This window comes from Hetaerina americana, unplaced genomic scaffold (assembly GCF_022747635.1).
Source record: "Hetaerina americana unplaced genomic scaffold, ioHetAmer1.1.p SCAF_1, whole genome shotgun sequence".
Classification (NCBI taxonomy): Eukaryota; Metazoa; Arthropoda; class Insecta; order Odonata; family Calopterygidae; genus Hetaerina; species Hetaerina americana.
Window position 1 is genome coordinate 26,300,720 of NW_027286069.1, and position 18,226 is coordinate 26,318,945.

Here is an 18,226-nt window from a genome sequence, read left to right on the forward strand (position 1 = left end):
GAGACATTAATTAGTTATACATAAACAATGCATTCCATCAAGAGAACCACAATGTGGCTTTTTTTATCTTAATTAACCTTGAAACAACTACACATGCAATATATTTACCTATATGTATTACATTTATGGTTTAAATTGATCCCATAATGTATTGTTGTGAATGGATTGTTTTGTGGATGTATGGAATTAAATTAACCTAATGTATGATTTGCGATGCTCTTAAAAATTATGCATTCTCTCACCAAATGGATATCAATGTAAACAATATGCTGGAATTCAATTTTTAAATAAGCCATTTGGTCCATCGTAATGAATAGATTGAAAATGATTTGTTGTGTTGGATATGTTATTATATACATCAACGTTTTTCAAAATATAAATAATTAAAGGGATTTGTCAATCAACGACCTATTTCCAAAAAGTTACATGACAGTGCAACTTTAGGTTACCATTAAAGTGATTACTAATTGCTTGGGGACCGCATCTCACAAATGGCACGAGTATTACATTTTGTACAATTAGTATTGTGAGTAATCATAGTGTAAAAATTAATCAGAAACACAACACTTGTTAAATTAATCACACTTTCGGAGATGAATTGATAGAAGATGACCTAAATTATTTGTGATTGTGACTTTGCTACGTATTTAGGGACTATTATTAATGTATTCATAATGTTTTTTTGTAAATGTGCAAGGTGTTAAATGAAAAACTATAAAGGTAGAATAGTGAAAGTGTCAAGTGCAAGCAAGCACCAAAATGCCAGTCTGAGTAAGTTCATTGAATGTGGACAGCTTTTAGGTCCCTAAAAAATTGCTCAAAATATGAAATTATCTGGAACAGGATCAATGGACTAATTTCTGGATGAGATTTTAATAGTACCATTAAAATCAAACCTCGTTGCTGAAAATCCAAGCTATACATAATCATACCATGTATTAGAAACTGATGGAAATACATTGATGAGGGAGGCCATTTATCTGTGCATACAATTACTGGATTACAATGCAGCAATTTCAGTGTGTAAAAATCATTTGCCTTGACCAGGATCCCAAGGCGAATTTTTACTCTGAAATTTTTGCATTGTAATGCACACTTAGCAGATGACTCTGTCAAAAGTTACTGTTGCGGCATCTACTGCAGTTTCTTGCAATTTACTGGATTACACTTCTACAATTGGTTTTCTCTGGGAGTATTAAAAGTTGAAAGATGTTTTTCTCATTGTACCCTTCAATGAAACAATTTTATTATTCCTCTCCAGGCATATTGCCAAAATTGTGTTACTGGAAGAGACATCATATAGAAAATGGCCTGAACTTAAAGACGGGCTTTATTTAATTTGGTTTATAAGTATACGCAGTGCAATATTTCACCTTGTTTTCTTCCAATCCTCATAGTCTACATTATTTATATCATTTATATGCTGTTGTTTTCAATCCTGTCACAATATTGATATATTTTGTCTTATAAACGTGGGAAAAATAAAATTTTTGCGTACTCCAGTCTTTAGAAGGTTAATAGTATCTACTTGTAACTAGTCTTGGTACCAATATTTCAGATATTCTTACAACCTGGGTCTCCGGCTATTGAATCAAATCCAGCCATAAATGTAAGTAATGCTTTACTAATGCACTGAGGATGTATGTATTTAGATATCATCTAACATTATGTTTTAACCTTTTCAGGTGCAATTCACAATCAACCAGTTGGCAGTATCAGGGCTTAAAGTCAATAGGCTTGACATGTATGGTGAAAAGTATAAGCCATTTAAAGGAGTAAAATATATTACAAAAGCAGGAAGATTTCAAATCAGAATGTAAATTGTGTATGTCTCAGATGTTTTCATCAAAATGTACATGATCTCACCTTTTATCAGATGCATTCCGCAAGTTGCAAGGAAAGGCACTGCATACTTTATTGGTTACAGGGACTTAACCAGTTATTGTTGCAATTTTTCGAGTCTAGAGTTAACTATACTTTTTAATTCTCCTGTGAATTACTGTTTAATTTGGCCCAAATGTTTATTGTTCCCAGTCTAGAGATATAATTTGTCCAAAATATGTCATTTGATCACAATTTTCTCTTGGAACATGATATTTTAATGTACTTTACATTATTTGAAATGAAATTTATTAATATGAAACGGTTTTTGTTTTTTTATTTTTAATTATTAAACAAGTTTTTTTGCCACAAAACAGAATAAAAATAGGTCATGCTTACATCTAATTCTTCATCAGCCCCATGTATCAGCAGAATAAAGTTTTGCTTAGTTGTTGTAAAATTAACAGTATATTAGTCAGTCCTTATTCTCAGGCACGATCTCACTTATCCATTCCAAATATGGAGGGTTTCCTTTCTGGATCTGATTCCATGAAATTGAATGAACAGTATTACTTTCTTCACCAATTACAAAGAATATTATGTATAAATATCAAATACTTACAGGCAGTGATATGACTTCCGGGAGTTCATAGGGATGATTCTTCCTGTAAAAGAACAAAAATTACATTGACGTCATCGGGTTGTACGTATAACCAGAACTTGGATTTTTTAGCTTTTTTTATTGTCTTACCTAATGAATTCTATTAATTCTTCCACTCTAGACGTTCGCGTCTTGATCATCTGAAAGACAGCAATTTCTTAGGAAGGATGATTTGAAAGCATATTGTTTTTTAGGACTAATTAAGTCACACATTGCAACTTAAGAGTAATAGGACGTCGTCCAGTAACAGCCAAAATACACCATTTGAGACTTGCCATTAGCACCTCCGCATCTTCACTTATCTCGCCTTTCCATTCATAACTGAAAGAGCAATGACAAGGAAATTTTTACATCGAAATGAACAAACACCTACATAATTATTTGATAAGACGATTTGTTAGCGACAGTACTTACATTGATGTAACCTTGGGGATAATGTTAACGCAGGCCGCAAATTTTCCACTTACGATGCCTCTGAAATATAATATTGTTGCTTGTAAAATCACCACATGACGCTCTACGAATATACATCGTCACGCAATCAAATATATGTCACAATAATAAATTAATAGATAAACGTAAGTTGGTACTTACTTTGCTAATTTCTTAGCAACTTCTTCACTCGGAGCGGTAACATAAGCGACGCTATGAATGCCTTGATTTGCCATCGTTGATATGCCCGCTGAAGAAATTCGATGAAGTGACAGAAAAAGAGGACCACAAACCTTACAGAAAGTTAACAAAACGGGAGAAAAAACATTAGAACAGACAAATTAAAGCTTAAGAATATTTATTTAACCATGGTTAACCTACAAGAATGAGCACTGTTAAAATCCGCCAATACATATATCCAGCTTAAGGCGAATCGAATACAACACTTACACATGAAATAAATCTCATTTTCGGAGGCAAAATTGAGGAGACAAGTGAAAATAAATTTGCGTATTACTCGAGAAATGCAGTAGCTATCGAAATCTTTTTTCGAATTGTGATTTGAGTACAGGCTTTTATTTATTTATGTACTCAATGAATGTGCTGAAAAATTATATAGGAATAATGGTGCTGTAAAATTGTGCCGTGAAGGTGCTGTTCAAAAATATTAGTTGGGTGCGTTAATGATGTTGTCGTCTTTCTAGTTCCCGAAACTTCACCTCTATAATTAAAATAATTTTCCGGAATGGGATCAATGAGAACTATATTTGGATGAAATAGTTAAACATCAAATGAAACCCACTCCTGTAGCTGAGAATTCGAATAATAATTCATAATACCATTTATGTTCGTTAGAAAATAAATGCATTATTTACCAGTACAGTTCTAACAGTTCGCTTTTCAGTTTGGTTTCAGTTAGAGTAGTGCAAGTAGGGTTAGTAAGAATAGTTTGCGAGGTGCACTTTTATTGTGGCATAAACCATGTAATGCTGTCTGTCTGCTTTCTGGAAATTCGCCTCATGCCATCTAAAATCTTGAAATTTACCCATGTGAAGGCGTGTCTGTTTATTGCTTTCTTATAGTCGTATTACGAGTACATACTACCCTCGCCTCTTGACCAGCGGTAATATCATTGGTTTGCCATCCTGAAACAAGTCATGCGGCTGGATATTAATTTTGTCGTTTGACGAGATAGGGTTTCGATAACAAATGATTTTATCGTGATCCACATGGTCCAGGACAATGCAAAGAGCACGATGTAATAAAAATGCTAACGAAATGGATTTATCATGATGAAGAACTTTACAAAGTTCCACATGTTTTGTTTCCAAAATGAATTGGTAATACTTAGGTTTTTCCAGATATAGCCAACTACTGAAGTGCGTTAGAGGGCATAAGAATCATCTTCACTGTAAGTCATTGTTCCTTAAGGACTTCATTGCGCTTTGGGTATCACAGAATATTATTATCATGGGTAATTTAGGGTGCAATTCCTTCACATTTGTATAACAACTACTACATATTCAAAAATGAGTGCACAATTCATTACACTTTATGCGATACCATTGACCATATTACTTAAGTAGGTATTATTTCCGCAGACATATTATGAGAATAACCTAGAATGATCCAGAATTATTACCATATTCTGTATCGTAACTGCAGGGAGGCTTGGGATTCAAATATTGTTCACTTCATCACAATTAAAAATCAGGTTTTACTTTAACTGGAAATTCCATGGGAGATACAAATATTTTTCTCCACAGCTGGGGAGAATTTTGAACATATTTTGGGAATTCTCAATCTCCTAGTAAGCGTTCTTGTTTCACACTATGTATTTCTTATAGGTACATATAACCACCAAAGGTATTATATGCATTATCTCGTAATTTTAAAGTTTTAAAATATATTTTCTAATTTTACTGATAAAGTTGTCAGTTATGCTTCTTCACTGTGTAGTTACAAACTCTCTCGGTCTACTCTTCCGGAATTAATGACATCTGAAAGACGAGTTACTTTGCCAAGTTCACGAAAAGAATGTGGTGAAACATGCCGCCCGGCAGGCCTTCCGGATGATTCTGAATCGGAGAGCTCATCTACAGTTTCTCTCAACTGATCCAATCGATGTATTACGTTCTCAAGTGAAGGATGCTCACTTTCAAGATCACAAACTGTTTCATGAGGGCAACTCTCATTCTCATTTCTCCTTAATTTTTCCTCCCTAAGATCTTCCAACAGAGTGGATAAAATATCAAATCGAACCCAAATTTCAAAATTATTTTTTTCTGGACCCTTTTTATTATAGTCTTGAACAGCTACAACACCAAAAGGCAGAGCATTTTTGTTTTCATCGATCATATTCCACAAATGGTGAGGTTTCATATCTATTTTCTTTGCAAGGCCGTTCTCATTTTGTCTTTGTTCACATTTCTCACTCTCATGAGAAACTGGCTTTCCTCCATCTTTGTCTACATAGTCAGCAGAACACTTGGAACTGACTTTGTCTAACAATGTATTAAAAGATGTATGGGGCATCACCAGGAAATCTTGCATCTTTCTGTTGAGACACTCTTTTTCATCAGAAGTTAAATGCTTTTTACAGTAGCTTCTTGTTCTCCTTTTTCTTAATCTGTTAAAAAATCCGGAGAGAAAATTTTGCTTATTTGTTGAAGAAAATTCTGAATTCCGATTGTGCTCTGGAGACTGTTGGAGTGGCTCTGTACTGGATTTCATTTCAGAGCTTTCATTGGTGTTGACTAAAATAGATTTTTCATACCAAAGACTCCATGCTTTCCTAGTTGTGTGGTCCTAGGCCCATGGTATCAACATGCTTTAGTGATTTCACCTTTGTTGATTGTAGTCATGACAACATTAATGAATTTTAAAGGACCATTTTTATTTTATCGCTATTCCTCGGTGAACTATTTTCGGTTTTTATTGATAGAATCATTAGACTGAAAAAGTATATGAACGATACACTAATACATATGAGATTTAACCTAAGTTTATTGCATTGAACTACTGAAATTTTCAACAATACGTATAGGTGAACACAAAGTACTGTAGTTGTGAAACTACATGAAACATGTTGGTTAATACAAGATGTTGGTAAAAATCATTTATATTTTGTCTTGTCAATCCAATGACAAAAAACAATAATTTTCAGTATCCAAAGCAATTTCAGATTAATACATTGAAAATTTGGCTGTCCAGAAATGCAATAAAACTTTTGCCATTTCCTGAAGAGATGTTTATTTATTTAGTAAAAATTAACTCCTACATGACAGAAACGAACGAGGTGAAAATGTTCATAAAAACAGCAATAATCTATTTTAAATCCCATGGTTAAATAAAATCATGGATTGTAAAAAATAATGAACCTATTAGTATAAATCATTTACATGCAGTCAGCTATTTAGGAATTTAGGCTTCAGAAGCATTTCATCATGAAGCTGGTTTTCAGGTCCTTTGAGAATCTTTAATAGATACTTTTTATTTCAGTTGCTATTTTATTCATAGACAATGGATGCTGGATTGTGGGACCACACTAGGATATGGTTTCATTGTCTCAATAAACCGAGTGTTACCTTCAACCTTGCGTTCAAGGAAACACACTTTTATGACCACTAAAATGTCCAAAACTGAATGATAAACTGTTCAATAACTGATAGACAATGTTACCATAGTTACAATATTCACATCTACTCATAAGCAATTTTATCTGTTTAGAAGTCTGGTGGTTAGTAATCTCAACAGCAACTAATGACTGGATTTTATGAGGCATGTCATGCTTCCTTCAAGTACCACAGCTGTGACATACTAATTTTTGGAAAATAACCGGGGACATATTCTTACACATATGGCAAAATCGAAACTGTAGGCATGGTAGGTGGACTATCTCCATGGATTGAAAGCGAGGTTTGCCCTGGGTCTGTAGTGGCTTTCTTCTTTAGAAAGAGTGATCGCTTTGGTAGAGTACTACCATTCCCCAAAAAATGTTATCATATGTTAAGGGAAAGTCAATATTAGCAAAGAACATGCACATGAATATGAAAAAATCAGTGGAAACAGCACTGAAAAGTTTGCATAGGATGAAAATTCCAGTAGGAGCCTCCCTGAGAAAAAAATAATCTGTTGGTCTGGATTTTAATGGACAGGGAAGGTGTTATAGCACTTCTGTTAATTTCATTAGTGAGCTCGAGATTCCTCTGCATGGAATGTAGAGTATTTTGTCTCATATATGTGCAGAGAAAGAGAATTAGCAGCATATATATGGAACATGATCAGGAGATGAAGAGGGACCGGATGTAGAGTACAATGTGGGATTTTGTGTTTTGTTTGGATTAATAAAATATTTATTTGGTAATTATATTATCCAAAAACCTACCTTAACCGGTAGATTACCTTAAATAAAAAAATTGCATTGACACCATTTGTTTTTGGAATGCAAGTGCCATTAGCTACAATTATTTAATCATCTTTCATCAACATGCAAAATCAATAATATAACACCCAAGCTAGTGTAAATTGTAGTGATTTAATTGATTGACAGATAAAATAATGTAAATAGTACTTTTATTCCCAGTCTCATGTAAACTATCATAAGTAAAAATAGCACAAAAATGATGACAGTTTTTATGCAAGAGATAACAGTTTCAAGTTTAACTTGGTGGAATTCCTTCATTATGAGGGCAAAAAGAAACTGAACACTTCCACAATAAATATTTAATATTACACGACCATGGTTTTGATGCTGCGCATCTTCATCAGGTAACGTACATCAACATTTTTTCAACTTATATAGCCTGGCTCCAAGATGGGAGAAGAGAGGGGGCATGGTAAGGGGAGGAAGGGAGAGGGGGTTAGTTGAGTTTAGGTGCAGCAGCCTATTAGTGTTATTAGGGGAAGGGGAGGCTATTACACTCCACTGTTCTAAGAAATAGCAGCGGAAAAAAACAATTGTGTTCTACAATTAATTAGGGGAGGTGTTTGTCTACAGTGATTTGACCTTTATTAAGGTATGGTCGATGATTATCACTGCCTTGGTGGAGTAGGGTTGGTACAGAAAGATATTGGGAGACTTTTAGGAGGGGGAAACAGGAGAGGTATAATGTTTCACTGACCATCTCAAACCTGTCAGACTGATGGGATTGCCAAATTCTCAACTCCTCCAAAGCATTCAACCTGTGTCCTTTCCTTCCAGTGTGAAGAATGTCTGCTGTGAAGTTACTGGTGTGATTTATATCTAAGAGGTGTTAGGCGAATTGGGATCTGTTGTCTTTCTTTTGGAAGCATGAACGCAATTTGTTTAATAATACGGAGTTCCTCTTGTTTGTTGTGAAGTTGACATTGCATATCCTGCGTAACATGGCATGAAAGGCAGCGCTTTTTTGTGAATGATGATCTTTGGATGTGGAGTGTATAATTCGGTCGGAGTAACTTTTTTCTGTACATGGAAAGGTCAAACCTTTAATTATTTTCACAGTCAAATCCAGGAAATTCAAAGTCCTGTCTGTTACCAACTAACTAGTGAATTGTATACATACATCTTAAGAATTTAAGTCAAAAAACTGTCCAATTGTCTCGTGGATCCAGTCCTAACACAAGATATCGTCAACATATCGGAATCAAGATACCACATTTTCTGTAGGGGATAGTTAAAAGCAAAAAAATTGTCCATATAAATGTTCGCTAGGATGGGAGAGAGAGGTGAGCCCATGATGAGCCACGCCTTGTTATTGTCTAGAAATTTGACCGTTGAACACTGAACTACTTAGTCATACATAATACTAATAAATCACACAATTCACTCACAGGTGGTGTTTCGGCTTAACGAGGGCTATCTCAGCTAGTTGCAGGGCTTCCATCCTAGGGATACTAGTGACCATGTAGGTAATGTCGAAGGACACCATAATACATTTTGGCAGTAATACTATATCAGACAACCTACTCGTGTGAGTTCATGATGCTGTATTTTGGGGAAAAATGAGCAAGTTGTGCCCTTACTCCCCTACTTTACCCCATTCTCGGAGCCAGACTATGTAAGTTGAAGGTTGATTTATGTTACCCGATGATGATGCACAGCATCGAAACCACGGTCTTGTTATATTAAATCTTTCTTGTAGTAGCATTCTGTTTATTATTATCTACTATTTTTTATTATCAAAATAATATAATCATAACTAAAAAATAATGGCAATTAAAAACTTCTGAAAGCATCATATACAGTCATTATTTAATAAGAAGTTTTAAATGCAAAGAAAGCCATTGAGTGGAAATTTGAATACCAACCTAAGTAAGGTACATGGAAAATTAAGAACAAATTTTAAAAATGGCTAATTGTTTAAATACCTTCAGGGCATGGAAATTTATTCAAATGAAATTGGCAAGAAATAACATCTCTTTTAACAAGCACCGATTTAGGCCACATTACGTCACTAACAACCATAATACTCTTAAAGAATATAATTTCAAGCTAATTTATTAAGGTTATAGCGATAGGAGTGATAATTATGACATTCCAGGGTGGTTGGGGGACAAACCAGAACAGGATAAGTGGACTACACACATTAAAGAATTCTTTACCAGAAGTCAACTTCACCAACCACGCATTTTATGAGATTACTTGAGCCAGAAAGGTATTGTGATGACCCTGGTGGCCAGAGACCATATGAAGGTAACAATTTAAGACATCTTGATCTACAATAAGGTGCTATACAGGAGGTACTTAGAAGTATAACATCCATTGGATCAGCCATTTAACTGTGAACGGTAGGTTTCTTTCTCACCACCATTCATTCCCTAGCGGTGGTAATCACTAGATATCCTCAAGTGGTTCCCATAATTCTGGCATTTAACAAGGACACAGATTAAATATAATATGATAATTTCCTTATTTGCTATATTTCTCCCCTGAATGAAAATTAAGGACTAAATAGTAAATTGTTTATATTCGATTCCAGTCAAATGTAACACAAGAAATCTCGAGTTCGGAAGATAGCCTGACCGCAATGGTTGCTTCTCGCCAAAGGGCGGCAACTAACCTGTCTGAATCAGATGACATGAAGTGCTCATTGCAGTTTAACCAACAATTAATCCCTGACATCATTAGTGGCATTTACTGGTGAAGGTAGGTTTTGGATGGACATTATTACCAAATAATTACTTCCTCCCCCCGAAAAATACAACCCTGCATAATAACCTCTCTTCAATTCTGCTTACTTCATTGACTAACATAAATATCCTATTCCAGACCCTTCCTTGTTCAGCCAACGCATCTCCTCTTGACCACATGAGTAGAGCTCAAATCATCTTCTCAGGATCTTGATCAGTCTTCAACAACCCACCCCCCAATCAATATCCACTGCATTATCCTCCCCTGCCTCCTTTGGATTTCTCCGAACCAAGCACATTCGTTTTCCTTATTCCCCACATTTCTCGTTTTTAGCAAAAGGTTTTACTAAGAATAATAATAATTATTATTTCCCTAATAGCACTAGCTGATGACCATGCATGTCCAAAAATGGGATATCAATTATTTGGCTTCATTAAGATCACAGCTAGACCATAGAAGCAACACCCAAAAAATTTGATTTTGGCCAACCATGTAAATACAGCTAAATAGTAAGAATGAACATAAATCCATAAATAGATTAGAGACTCGTAAATGTGTGTTGCTCAAGCTAGTAATTAACTATTTTTAAAGCAACAATTATACATCTCTCCTTATGCCCTTTTGGTACATAGATGATAGTGACCAAATGATTCTTAAAACATCACCAAACATGTACAATGATTTTCGATTTTATTAACAAATGAAATACAGAACTTAAATACACAAAGCTAGAGAATCAATATAGGATGCAGCAATGAGGTAAACAAACCAAATCAACTAAATTACATTACTTAACTGAATTGAATGCACTTCAATGATGAGCAACAAAAGGTCAATGAACTGTTGATTAATGTGCACGTTTGAAAAAGATATGTGCAGAGACTATATCACAGCATACATGGTTCATTATAAAAGTAATGAGCATGATTCTATAATTTTTCTCTGAAAAATAGATTGAAAGTACTTGTACAAATGCTTAAAATTCTGCTAAATACTCTCCCGCTATGCATCAATAAACTTGCGGAGACATGTATTCTACACCTGGAAGGCACCATGAAACTCCCAAATGGGAATGTCTCTCAGGAATGTTGTAACATGCTTTTGAATGTTTTCCAGTCTCCTAACACTTTCCTTTCAGCCGAAGAAACAAATTACTAAGTCAAAAAACAGACTTCACACAGAGGCACAGTTTTTGGCTCATAACAAACTGAGAAAAAAGGCAGACACCCCATTTCCACAACAAACTTATCAACCGGTTTTACCATGCTCCCATGGATGGTAACGTTCACAACAAAATCATGTGCATTACTTTCATAAGGAACTATGAATAAACATGCCACCACACTAATTGGTTCACCCACCCATCAAATGATCACAGAAAACATATCCCAATAGTTAATAAAATTGATTAAATTTTATAATTGACCTATAAAATTTTAAATTTGTTTGAAGCACTCCTTAGAAATAGGAGGATAACCCAATAGGTCCTTCGGAAAAATAGATATTCATTTGCATAGATTAATTTTCAACACATCGTTTAGCTATATCAACTTTTTTAAAGTTTGTAGGATTTCAGAAAATCCTTTAAATAAGCGTCATGTTGGCAAGATATCTCTTGTTTGATGTGAATCATTTTCAGACAGAGCCACTTTTTCAAGGTTAGCAATAAGAATTAATGGACATCAAATCTAATATAACCTCGAATGATACTTTATTAATCAATGACTGCAAATCTAGATGATCTAAAATGATGAATTCATGCCATTTGTCCTTATAAAACTGATGAACTGCACCGGAGACACCCCTGGTTTCCTGAAAAAAATTATTTGCAGAGGGGTATAGGAGCTTATCACTCACAAATTTACCACACCGAAATGGAATATACAAAAGCCTAAATTTTACCAGCCTACCTTTAGGAAGAAGAAGAAACGTACCTAGTAAAACAAAAAGTTTCTCAAAAATGCTAATTCCAGCATCACAAAGTAAACTAAGAAGCAAATGACAAAAGACAAATTTATTTAAACTTCTTTTAATATATATATTATATTTTCATATTTGATGAAAATCATAACACTCATCCTGGAATGATATATGTACTAGTCAAGGAATAGGTAATGGACCTAATGCACCATGCATATAAAACGATGTATTTTACCATTATCCCATTCAGGCTATTTCATTGCCTTGACAACAGCACAATAAATTCCCCTAAGCTATAAGATTTATTTCAGCATTTATGCCACACTAACTTTGGGCATAGTATACATAGCATTACAATTATTAAAGAAAAATTGACACAATGTAGCAGAATTAGCACCAGCTTATTCCAGTGTTGATCACATGAGTAGAGCTACAGGTAAACATCCACCGTCTCATTAACATTTAACTGCACACGAGAAAAATACACCTCATCTATTGTGTACTCTTGAGTTGAAAGTAATCAGTTTAAATGCAGAAAGAAGCTAAGTCAAGAGCTATCTTTAGATAAACTCAAGACACACTAAAGATCACCAGAGAAAGAATACACAAACCCTCATTCATAATAATTATATTTATCAAACGTAAATCCTCAAAGAGTTATGGATCACTAGGCCAATATTTTAAACCCTTAAAAAGCCATCATTTGTGAAATAACTTACTTGAAAACATTATGAAAGGCAAAAAATGTACAAGGCAAATCATTTATTGCCATTTTACAAATATATTCAGCAAATACTTCAGGAACACAACTTGAGGTGAAGAATTTCGAAAAATATTTTATAGAGGGATGAATCATTATTTAATATATTTCTTGCTTATCAACAATAGGTCATTAAGGTCAATGAAGTACAGAGGAGTGGACAAACTGAATAAGATTTATGGATCACAATAATAACTTCTACATTAGTTAAAAATTTCATTTTTACTTAGTAAATAAGGAGAACAATTCATTACCTGTTCCATAAGATTCAATTGCATTTAGGTTCCTTGAAAGGTCCTGAATATGCCTGGCATTACATTTATCTCCTCCCTATAAAATAGAAATTTTCTCAGCAATATTTAAAACATTGACAGCTAATTCCAGACAGGGGCGAAAGACATTTATAAATAATCAATAAAGCATTCACTTGAACTATGTTAACAACATTACATTAACCAGCAGCCTATTGCTATTAAAACTGACAGTTAACATACCATCTCTTACATACTGCAGCCAAGGTCTCCACAAAAATAGCATCTCAATTCCCCAAAGCCACAAGGAACACTTTCAGAAATAACCTGAATTAAAATAAAAAGATTTTATAGTAAACACATTACGAAATGAAAATCTTTCACTACAGTCGACCAATCAGATAGGAGCGAAAGACTTTCTCTAGTTTAATCATTTTTGTCATCTGAACAATGTTCTCATCATTTTTCTTAAGATCATGACTCCACACACAGAATAATGAAGCAAATTACCTAATTAATAGCCACCCACTTGCACAGGTACACTAGCCTGCAACTACTGAGCTCACCTTATGGCCCTAGATAAATAGAAATAATATTACAGGCACGGCAAAGCAAGAGCAAGTTAAGGAAGTTGCAATAACTTATCAGATAGGAGCGAAAGACATTTAAAGGTAATAATCAATAAAATATTCATTTGAACTATGTTATCATCATTATATTAAACAGTAACCTTTTTAAATTGAAAACTCACCATCTTTAAAAAATAAAAGGTCTCCACAAAAATAGCATCTCAATTCCCCAAAGCCACAAGGAACACTTTCAGAAATAACCCGAATTAAAATAAAAAGATTTTATAGCAAACACATTACGAAATGAAAATCTTTCACCACAGTCGACCAATCAGATAGGAGCGAAAGACTTTCTCTAGTTTAATCATTTTTGTCATCTGAACAATGTTCTCATCATTTTTCTTAAGATCATGACTCCACACACAGAATAATGAAGCAAATTACCTAATTAATAGCCACCCACTTGCACAGGTACACTAGTCTGCAACTACTGAGCTCACCTTATGGCCCTAGATAAATAGAAATAATATTACAGGCACGGCAAAGCAAGAGCAAGTTAAGGAAGTTCCAATGACTTATCAGATAGGAGCGAAAGACATTTAAAGGTAATAATCAATAAAATATTCATTTGAACTATGTTATCATCATTATATTAAACAGTAACCTTTTTAAATTGAAAACTCACCATCTCTAACAAAGAAAAGGTCTCCACAAAAATAGCATCTCAATTCCCCTAAGCCACCATGAACACTTTCAGAAATAACCTGAATTAAAATAAAAAGATTTTATCGTAAACACATTACGAAATGAAAATCTTTCACTACAGTCTACCAATCAGATAGGAGCGAAAGACTTTCTCTAGCTTAATCATTTTTGTCATCTGAACTATGTTCTCATCATTTTTCTTAAGATCATGACTCCACACACAGAATAATGAAGCAAATTACCTAATTAATAGCCGCCCACTTGCACAGGTACACTAGCCTGCAACTACTGAGCTCACCTTATGGCCCTAGATAAATAGAAATAATATTACAGGCACGGCAAAGCAAGAGCAAGTGAAGGAGGTTCCAATGACTTATCAGATAGGAGCGAAAGACATTTAAAGGTAATAATCAATAAAATACGAGGGTCATCCGGAAAGTAGTACCCGTTCGTGAAATAAAGACACAAAAGTAAATATTAACAAACATAAAAAATTTTATTTGAAAGAGGATACTTTAAACTACTTCTCAACATAATCTCCAAGCAAATTAAGGCATTTGTCATAACGTGTGACAAGTTTCTGTATTCCTGCTGCATAGTCCTTCGCCGCCAGCTCATTGAGATACGCGAGGGACCCATCTTGCACAAATTTTTGCATAATGCAGATGGTGTTTAACAATTTCATGAACAATTGTTCGAGAAACATTGGGAAAATGCTCACAGATGTCATCAATTGTGACGCGCCGATCGTTCCTCACGAATTCGTCAACTGAGCTCACCAGTTGGTCTGTAATGACAGACGGTCTCCCCGAACGCTCATCGTCGTGTGTGTTCCCCCTCCCCATGTTGAAGTTGCGACACCACCGCCGAACAGACGACTCGTCCATTACATTGTCTCCATACACCTCCTTTAATTGGCGATGAATATCACATGGGCGAACGTTTCTTGCATTGAGGAATTTAATCACTGCCCTCACTTCACAACTGGCGGCGTTCTCAATTTTTTTAAACATTGTAAACAATCACAGAAACAACACAGGCAATGCTAGCGTCACGCAACTTGGCTCAGAGAAGGCAGACAAGCCACTGAAGCTATCTGACCTCGTCCAGCGGCTACTCGCGTCATCAGCACTTCATGCGGCACGAACGGTTACTACTTTCCGGATGACCCTCTTATTCATTTGAACTATGTTATCATCATTATATTAAACAGTAACCTTTTTAAATTGAAAACTCACCATCTCTAACAAAGAAAAGGTCTCCACAAAAATAGCATCTCAATTCCCCTAAGCCACCATGAACACTTTCAGAAATAACCTGAATTAAAATAAAAAGATTTTATCGTAAACACATTACGAAATGAAAATCTTTCACTACAGTCTACCAATCAGATAGGAGCGAAAGACTTTCTCTAGCTTAATCATTTTTGTCATCTGAACTATGTTCTCATCATTTTTCTTAAGATCATGACTCCACACACAGAATAATGAAGCAAATTACCTAATTAATAGCCGCCCACTTGCACAGGTACACTAGCCTGCAACTACTGAGCTCACCTTATGGCCCTAGATAAATAGAAATAATATTACAGGCACGGCAAAGCAAGAGCAAGTGAAGGAGGTTCCAATGACTTATCAGATAGGAGCGAAAGACATTTAAAAGTAATAATCAATAAAATATTCATTTGAACTATGTTATCATCATTATATTAAACAGTAACCTTTTTAAATTGAAAACTCACCATCTCTAAAAAAGAGGAGGACTCCACAAAAGGGGCATCTCATTTCACATAAAGCCATCATGAAGTCATCCAGTGAAAACCTAAGTAAAACACACAAATTTTAATTAAATGTGTTGAGAAATAGAATCTCTCACAATAGTCTACTGATCAGATAGGAGCGAAAGACTTTCTCTAGTTTAATCATGTTTGTCATCTGAACTATGTTCTCATCATGTTGCTCAAGATCATTATGGTCCTCACAAAAGAATGAAGAAACTTACCTATTCAACAGCAGTCGGCTTTAGTTAACTGAACCTGGCCCACGACTACTTGTCAGCCAGTGAGGCTAGAGTACACCCATTTTTTCAATATGTACCTAAACAAATCTCCTAAACCATTGCATTTATCTCACTGCATTGGACATGATAAACTCAGTAATCACTAACAATTGCAGCACCAAATGTTAATTACATATATATATATATATATATAATCTACGGCCCTAGAAAGACAACTTAACTTTAGTTAGCCCCAGCGGTAAGTTTTTTTAAGTCTTTTAGAGCAAAATTAATTTTTAGACCTCTTAAACCAAAATATTTTTTTTCTTAAAAGTAAATACCAAGCCCTTCTTCCTCAACCTGCAGGCGTATGCTTACCCCATGCTCATTGCCAGGTTTAGGATCCAGGGCCTACTATTCGTCACCATAGTCATCCTTTCAACCAAAGTTCAGAAAGTACTAGATAATATCTCTTAAACCAGAATATTGTTCTCAAAGTTACCGTAAACACTGACCACTCTTCCCTCGATCGGCAGGTACATAGTTACCTTATGCTCATTGGCTAGTTTAGTAACCACGGCCCACCCACCCTGACCAAGACAACTTGCCCACATGACCACGGCCCATGGTAAATAAAAATGTATCTCCAGTGATTATCCAAGAATCTGAAATATCTCACTAGAGCTGTTTTCCTCGAAATTTAGGCTAAAACAAGGCACTTCCTATGTCTGAAGGCGTACGCTTGTCCCCCTAGTTAGGATCCCAGCCGTCAACCATAACTTGTAATTGAATATCTACTTTCATCCATCAAGTGCATAGTATACACGGCCAAGCCAAATTTTCATAATTGATTGAAGGAGTCATTGAGTTCTGCCAAACCATCTCTTGGATTTCACACAGATGCAACCAATGCCTCACCAAGCCTCTAGCATTTAAATGTAATGGAGACATTTCTCCAAGACACTCATGGAATTTGACCTGACTTGGCCATAAAGCCAGTAAAAACTAAATACAGCTGCCAAGAATTTCCTAATTTTTTGGGACAAGCTTTAGCAAAGATGTCGCACCATCAAAGCATGAAATGAGTGCAGCAGATGAATATGGGAACTTCAATTCTTCTGGCATCTGTCTACCAATCAACATAGGATAACAATCATGTAAATACCAGGAGAGGGTGCAACGTGACCAAACCAAACTGTCACCATAAATAATGGCGAAACTAAAATAACACACGATCCCATTCAATATAGGTAAATTTACTTTTGTAACAAAGCTGGTGAAAGAACAGAACTAAAATAGAAAGTTGGCTATTTCATTGACATTGTGCCTTTCCCTAATTAGCTGAATTAATATGAACAACTCCTGGGCAATATAGAAAGTTGATGGAAAGGAAACAAACTATGCAAATTTCACTTGAATAGAGATTTATTCACGACCCGGGTTTCAAACACTTAATGTCATCTTCAGGGTCACCTGAAGATGACATTAAGTGTTTGAAACCCGGGTCGTGAATAAATCTCTATTCAAGTGAAATTTGCATAGTTTGTTTCCTTTCCATCATGGATAAATTTCACAGTGTTCACCCTAATACCCTTCGGTTTGTTAATATAGAAAGTGTTTGAAAAGCGGGAAGGCATTTTATGAGATTCCAGTGCATCTAGGTGGAGATGTGTTGGCGTTCTTTCGAAAAGGAAGCCACAAAACTTTCTTTGTTGAGAAATAATATACTGTTAAAGGGAGTTGAAAAAATTTGATGTATCTATCCTTATTTTCTTTTTCTGCCATAAACATATGAATTAAATCATACACAGGATTATTGCTGAAATCCTCTTGCTTTGCTCTCCATCCACGAGCGTTATCGAGTGTTGCAAATTCCTACTTTACAAAAAACCTACTTCCATAGATACAACCGCTCTACTTCGGAAACCAGGTGGCTTTTCTTTCTTTAGAATCACTTTCGCAGCTTCTCTACCTCATCCACGAAGAGGACAGCAA

At 35.1% G+C, this 18,226-nt stretch overlaps 2 protein-coding genes and 8 non-coding genes across 14 annotated transcripts in view; 1 reads left to right on the top strand and 9 right to left on the bottom strand.

Moving 5' to 3' along the window:
• The window catches only part of cm (AP-3 complex subunit carmine), a 17,242-nt gene extending 15,096 nt beyond the window's left edge, over positions 1 to 2,146 (top strand). Inside the window, exons 9-10 of the mRNA XM_071586739.1 lie at positions 1,559 to 1,609; positions 1,686 to 2,146. Of these exons, the coding sequence (XP_071442840.1) occupies positions 1,559 to 1,609; positions 1,686 to 1,820 (186 nt within the window). The 3' untranslated portion in view covers positions 1,821 to 2,146. The remainder of the gene's footprint in view (positions 1 to 1,558; positions 1,610 to 1,685) is intronic.
• Positions 2,139 to 16,429, bottom strand: LOC139689587 (protein CutA homolog). 5 transcript variants are annotated; one of them, XM_071586758.1, is made up of 15 exons: positions 16,235 to 16,429; positions 15,975 to 16,054; positions 15,734 to 15,798; positions 15,472 to 15,550; positions 14,476 to 14,540; positions 14,214 to 14,292; positions 13,470 to 13,534; positions 13,203 to 13,286; positions 12,963 to 13,038; positions 3,077 to 3,207; positions 2,897 to 2,956; positions 2,758 to 2,803; positions 2,573 to 2,622; positions 2,444 to 2,486; positions 2,139 to 2,362 (listed from the first exon to the last, which is right to left on the bottom strand). In XM_071586758.1, exons 9-15 carry the CDS (start codon positions 12,984 to 12,986, stop codon positions 2,297 to 2,299), a joined length of 420 nt encoding a protein of 139 aa, XP_071442859.1. In that variant the 5' UTR covers positions 12,987 to 13,038; positions 13,203 to 13,286; positions 13,470 to 13,534; positions 14,214 to 14,292; positions 14,476 to 14,540; positions 15,472 to 15,550; positions 15,734 to 15,798; positions 15,975 to 16,054; positions 16,235 to 16,429; the 3' UTR covers positions 2,139 to 2,296. The 5 variants fall into 5 exon arrangements, with proteins under 5 accessions (XP_071442859.1, XP_071442867.1, XP_071442884.1 ...); XM_071586766.1 differs by lacking the exons at positions 13,470 to 13,534; positions 14,214 to 14,292; XM_071586783.1 differs by lacking the exons at positions 12,963 to 13,038; positions 13,203 to 13,286; positions 13,470 to 13,534; ... (4 more) ...; positions 15,975 to 16,054; positions 16,235 to 16,429 and adding an exon at positions 3,365 to 3,634 and having other exon boundaries at positions 3,077 to 3,164.
• On the bottom strand, positions 13,349 to 13,431 carry LOC139697654 (small nucleolar RNA snR60/Z15/Z230/Z193/J17). Its single transcript, XR_011702808.1, has one exon. It is a non-coding gene; the product is annotated as a small nucleolar RNA snR60/Z15/Z230/Z193/J17 (small nucleolar RNA).
• On the bottom strand, positions 13,596 to 13,681 carry LOC139697640 (small nucleolar RNA snR60/Z15/Z230/Z193/J17). The gene has a single exon (XR_011702805.1). It is a non-coding gene; the product is annotated as a small nucleolar RNA snR60/Z15/Z230/Z193/J17 (small nucleolar RNA).
• LOC139697656 (small nucleolar RNA snR60/Z15/Z230/Z193/J17) lies at positions 13,852 to 13,934 on the bottom strand. The gene has a single exon (XR_011702809.1). It is a non-coding gene; the product is annotated as a small nucleolar RNA snR60/Z15/Z230/Z193/J17 (small nucleolar RNA).
• On the bottom strand, positions 14,099 to 14,184 carry LOC139697627 (small nucleolar RNA snR60/Z15/Z230/Z193/J17). The gene has a single exon (XR_011702803.1). It is a non-coding gene; the product is annotated as a small nucleolar RNA snR60/Z15/Z230/Z193/J17 (small nucleolar RNA).
• LOC139697645 (small nucleolar RNA snR60/Z15/Z230/Z193/J17) lies at positions 14,355 to 14,437 on the bottom strand. The gene has a single exon (XR_011702806.1). It is a non-coding gene; the product is annotated as a small nucleolar RNA snR60/Z15/Z230/Z193/J17 (small nucleolar RNA).
• LOC139697650 (small nucleolar RNA snR60/Z15/Z230/Z193/J17) lies at positions 15,613 to 15,695 on the bottom strand. The gene has a single exon (XR_011702807.1). It is a non-coding gene; the product is annotated as a small nucleolar RNA snR60/Z15/Z230/Z193/J17 (small nucleolar RNA).
• LOC139697634 (small nucleolar RNA snR60/Z15/Z230/Z193/J17) lies at positions 15,860 to 15,945 on the bottom strand. Its single transcript, XR_011702804.1, has one exon. It is a non-coding gene; the product is annotated as a small nucleolar RNA snR60/Z15/Z230/Z193/J17 (small nucleolar RNA).
• LOC139697661 (small nucleolar RNA snR60/Z15/Z230/Z193/J17) lies at positions 16,116 to 16,198 on the bottom strand. Its single transcript, XR_011702810.1, has one exon. It is a non-coding gene; the product is annotated as a small nucleolar RNA snR60/Z15/Z230/Z193/J17 (small nucleolar RNA).
• Positions 16,430 to 18,226: the final 1,797 nt, after the last annotated feature.

Bases quoted from the DNA above. Each gene is read 5' to 3' on its own strand.
- LOC139689587 (XM_071586753.1), bottom strand. From the start codon at position 3,328: ATGTATTGGCGGATTTTAACAGTGCTCATTCTT. The intron at 2,804-2,896 runs GTAAGTACTGTC...TTGCTCTTTCAG, and splicing joins ATCCCCAAGGTTACATCAAT to TTATGAATGGAAAGGCGAGA. The intron at 2,363-2,443 runs GTAAGTATTTGA...TCATGGAATCAG, and splicing joins CGGAAGTCATATCACTGCCT to ATCCAGAAAGGAAACCCTCC.